The sequence below is a fragment of the Diospyros lotus genome, chromosome 11, assembly GCF_014633365.1.
Source record: "Diospyros lotus cultivar Yz01 chromosome 11, ASM1463336v1, whole genome shotgun sequence".
Taxonomy (NCBI): Eukaryota; Viridiplantae; Streptophyta; class Magnoliopsida; order Ericales; family Ebenaceae; genus Diospyros; species Diospyros lotus.
The window spans coordinates 888185-891173 of record NC_068348.1 but is presented as its reverse complement, the minus strand read 5'-3'; the positions used below and the strand labels follow the sequence as shown (position 1 = coordinate 891173).

Below are 2989 nucleotides of genomic sequence, written 5' to 3'. Positions count from 1 at the left end.
TCCCTAAAACTTAAAACGGGATGCCGCTTCGTTCAATAGTCAATGCGTTTCTTCAAAATAAAAAATTTCAGTTCGGTTTGCGTTCGATTTGATTTTTAAATTTAATAATTTTAATTTAATTATTTTTTATATTAAAAAAATTAAAATAATTGAATCGATTAAAACGTTAAATGATGTCGTTTTTCACCAATAGTTTAATTTTTTATATAAGTTTAATTATTTTAATTATAACATTAATTGAATTGACTGAATATTTATCTTTAATCGTTAATTTTTTATAAAATTCTTATTATGTATGAAGTGATGTGGGAAGCCATATAAATTGAGACATCCATTTCTTTATTCATGTTGTTGTTTTTCTTTTCTTATATTAATATATTATATTTTATATCATATCAATATAAATATATAACACATCAATATATAAAATTAATAAAAATATTTAAGTAATAATTAATTTTCTTATATATTTATTTGCTATAATTGCATGAAAACTCCACTGTGCACACCACCACGTGTGCACAAAATTTATTGTACTACACTCTCTAATGATCAAATCTCACAAAACCTTCAAACGAGCCAGTGAGATCGATCTTATACATGTATATATATATATGTATATATAATACTTTCCCGGTTCCGCAATGGAAGCCGGCGATGGAGAAAAGCTTCATGATGTTCACGGGCAGAAGATGACCTTGTAGTTGGTCCCAGCCGGGCAAGTGAACAAGCTCGTCGGGTCGTCCTGCGGGTAGCTGTAAGCATCTGGGCACCGTTCCTTGAAGAACTTCGACAACGGCGTCGGGCCGCAGCTCCCCTGCCCGTTGGTGCAGCAATACTTATTGGTCTTGTACACCGTGCAGGGGTTGTTGCAGCCACCGGGAGCCTTCAGCTCCGCCGGGCACTGGCGGACAATGTCGGCTGTGCACCGGAGATCCTTGCAGGTGCCGGCTTTGACGGGGCTGAATTCCATCGGGATGTTGAATCCGTCAACGTTGGAGATGTCGACGAAGTCGAGGTTGTTAGGTCGGTTGAGGGCGAACTCGGCGAGGGTGTTGGGCGGGCTGCCGTAGCCTTTGCATTTGAGGCCGCCGTCGCAGTTGCCGGTCTTGCAGCTGCCCTGGCCGTTGCCGTCGAAGTTGCAGTTGGTGCGGCCCCAGATGCGGGCTTGGACGGTGCCGGGGGGAACGTTGATGTTCCATGACTGGCCGGGGTCGAGCCGCTTGCCTCCGCCTTGGTAGGAGGGGGCGTTGGCGGCGGCCCAGACTGTGTAGGTGCATTTGTTTAGGATGTCGAAGGTGGCGGCGTCGGAACGAGGCGCCACCATGCAGAAGGTGACGAGAAGCGGCAACAAGAAGGCGAAACTCCTCATTTTGGAAACCAATCAACAGCGGGAAGCAAATCAACCAAAGAGGTTTCTGGGTTCAATTTGGTTGGATTGATGATGGGTGCTTTGAGAGCTTACATCTTTGGGTTCTTATAGATTCATGGCGCGCGGCTAGAGATGGGTTTTTGATTTGTAATCAGCTGCCGGTCACGCTTGGAAAGTTCAAAGTCTGTGAGAGATGTGCAAAGTTAGGGAATTGCAGGTTAGCCCAGATGCCAGATGCCAATCATCAATGGACACGACATAGAGTTAGGCTTGCAAACCTGCCTTCTACAGTTCTACGGTGCCGGGGCTGCCGGCTCAACCACGGATGCCTGTGGCTAGGCCCTAAAAAGGGTGGGCCCCAAAAATGAGAAAAGCAGGAAAAAATGGTTTAATTTGATAAGTGGCGAATCGAATAGTATATATTTTTTTTATGGATATTGCTATTTGAATAGATACGATTTTAAGTCAAGTCTCGATCAAATAATAGAGATGAGAATTTGAATAGATACGATTTTAAGTCAAGTCTCGATCAAATAATAGAGATGAGGTTTAAGTACGGATGACAATTGCAATTTAAATCGTGGGGAATCGAATCGAAATTGAATCGATCAACGTGGTTAAAAATTGTTTGACTGGGTAATGATTTGAATCAGGGAAAAATCGAACACTGTTTTAATGGGTATGGTTTGGTTATGATTTTCACTAAAATCAAACCAAAACCCGAATCGAAACCGAACCAAATGGTGGGTAACCGAATCGAATCGAATATATATATAATATAATATGTATAATATGTATATATAATATATATTATATACAACCCTGCCCACTTGAGCCCAGCCCAATTGCCTTGCTTGCAAACCCTTCTCCCCTTCTCTTCTCCTTCCTCTCTCAACCTCGCTCTCACTCTCTCTTATCCTCGCTGCCTCTCGCTCGTCCGCCCGCCCTCGCCTTTGCTCTCTGCTTGTTTCTTGCTCTCGCTCGCCCTCGCTGGATCTCTCTTGCTCTCGCTAGGGCTCGGCCCCTGCTCTCGCTTTCCCTCAATCTCTCTCACCCTTTTTGCCTCATTTCTCTTGCTCATCCGCACGAGCTCGCCAATCGCCCTCGTTCTCTGCATCTCTCTTGCTCTCACTCGCCCTCACTAGATCTCTCTTGCTCTCGCTAGGGCTCGGCCCCTCTTACTCTCGCTAGCCCTGGATCTCTCTCACCCTCGCTGCCTCTCGCTCTCTGCCTCATCTCTCTTCATATTAATTTATTTTTTATATTTATAATTTTGTTAGATGGAGTTGGCTCATTCATTTCAGATGGATATGCATCAATTTACGAAGAATATATTAATGTTGTTGATGAAGGTATTAACTTTCGTAGCTAATTTTTTTTAGCTTAAATTACAATTTAATTATGCACATATTAATTTATTGATCTTAACAATTGTAGGTTTGAAAATGTGATTTTATATCCAATAAGTTTTGTAACTTTATGCAAGAATAATGTAACTTTATTAGAATTTATCTTTGCTTGTTGTGAAATTATCAAAAAATTTTATGAATGCTATTTGTCTTTGTTTGTTGATATGGATTAAACTAAAAAAATCATGGTTAAACCGAAACCGATTCA

General features: G+C 41.5%; 1 protein-coding gene across 1 annotated transcript; it reads right to left on the bottom strand.

The window, feature by feature from the left end:
* Window positions 1–441: 441 nt before the first annotated feature.
* On the bottom strand, window positions 442–1473 carry LOC127812861 (thaumatin-like protein 1). The gene has a single exon (XM_052353383.1). The coding sequence runs from the start codon at window positions 1370–1372 to the stop codon at window positions 680–682; it is 693 nt and encodes a 230-aa protein (XP_052209343.1). The 5' UTR covers window positions 1373–1473; the 3' UTR covers window positions 442–679.
* Between the last annotated feature and the right edge of the window lie 1516 nt (window positions 1474–2989).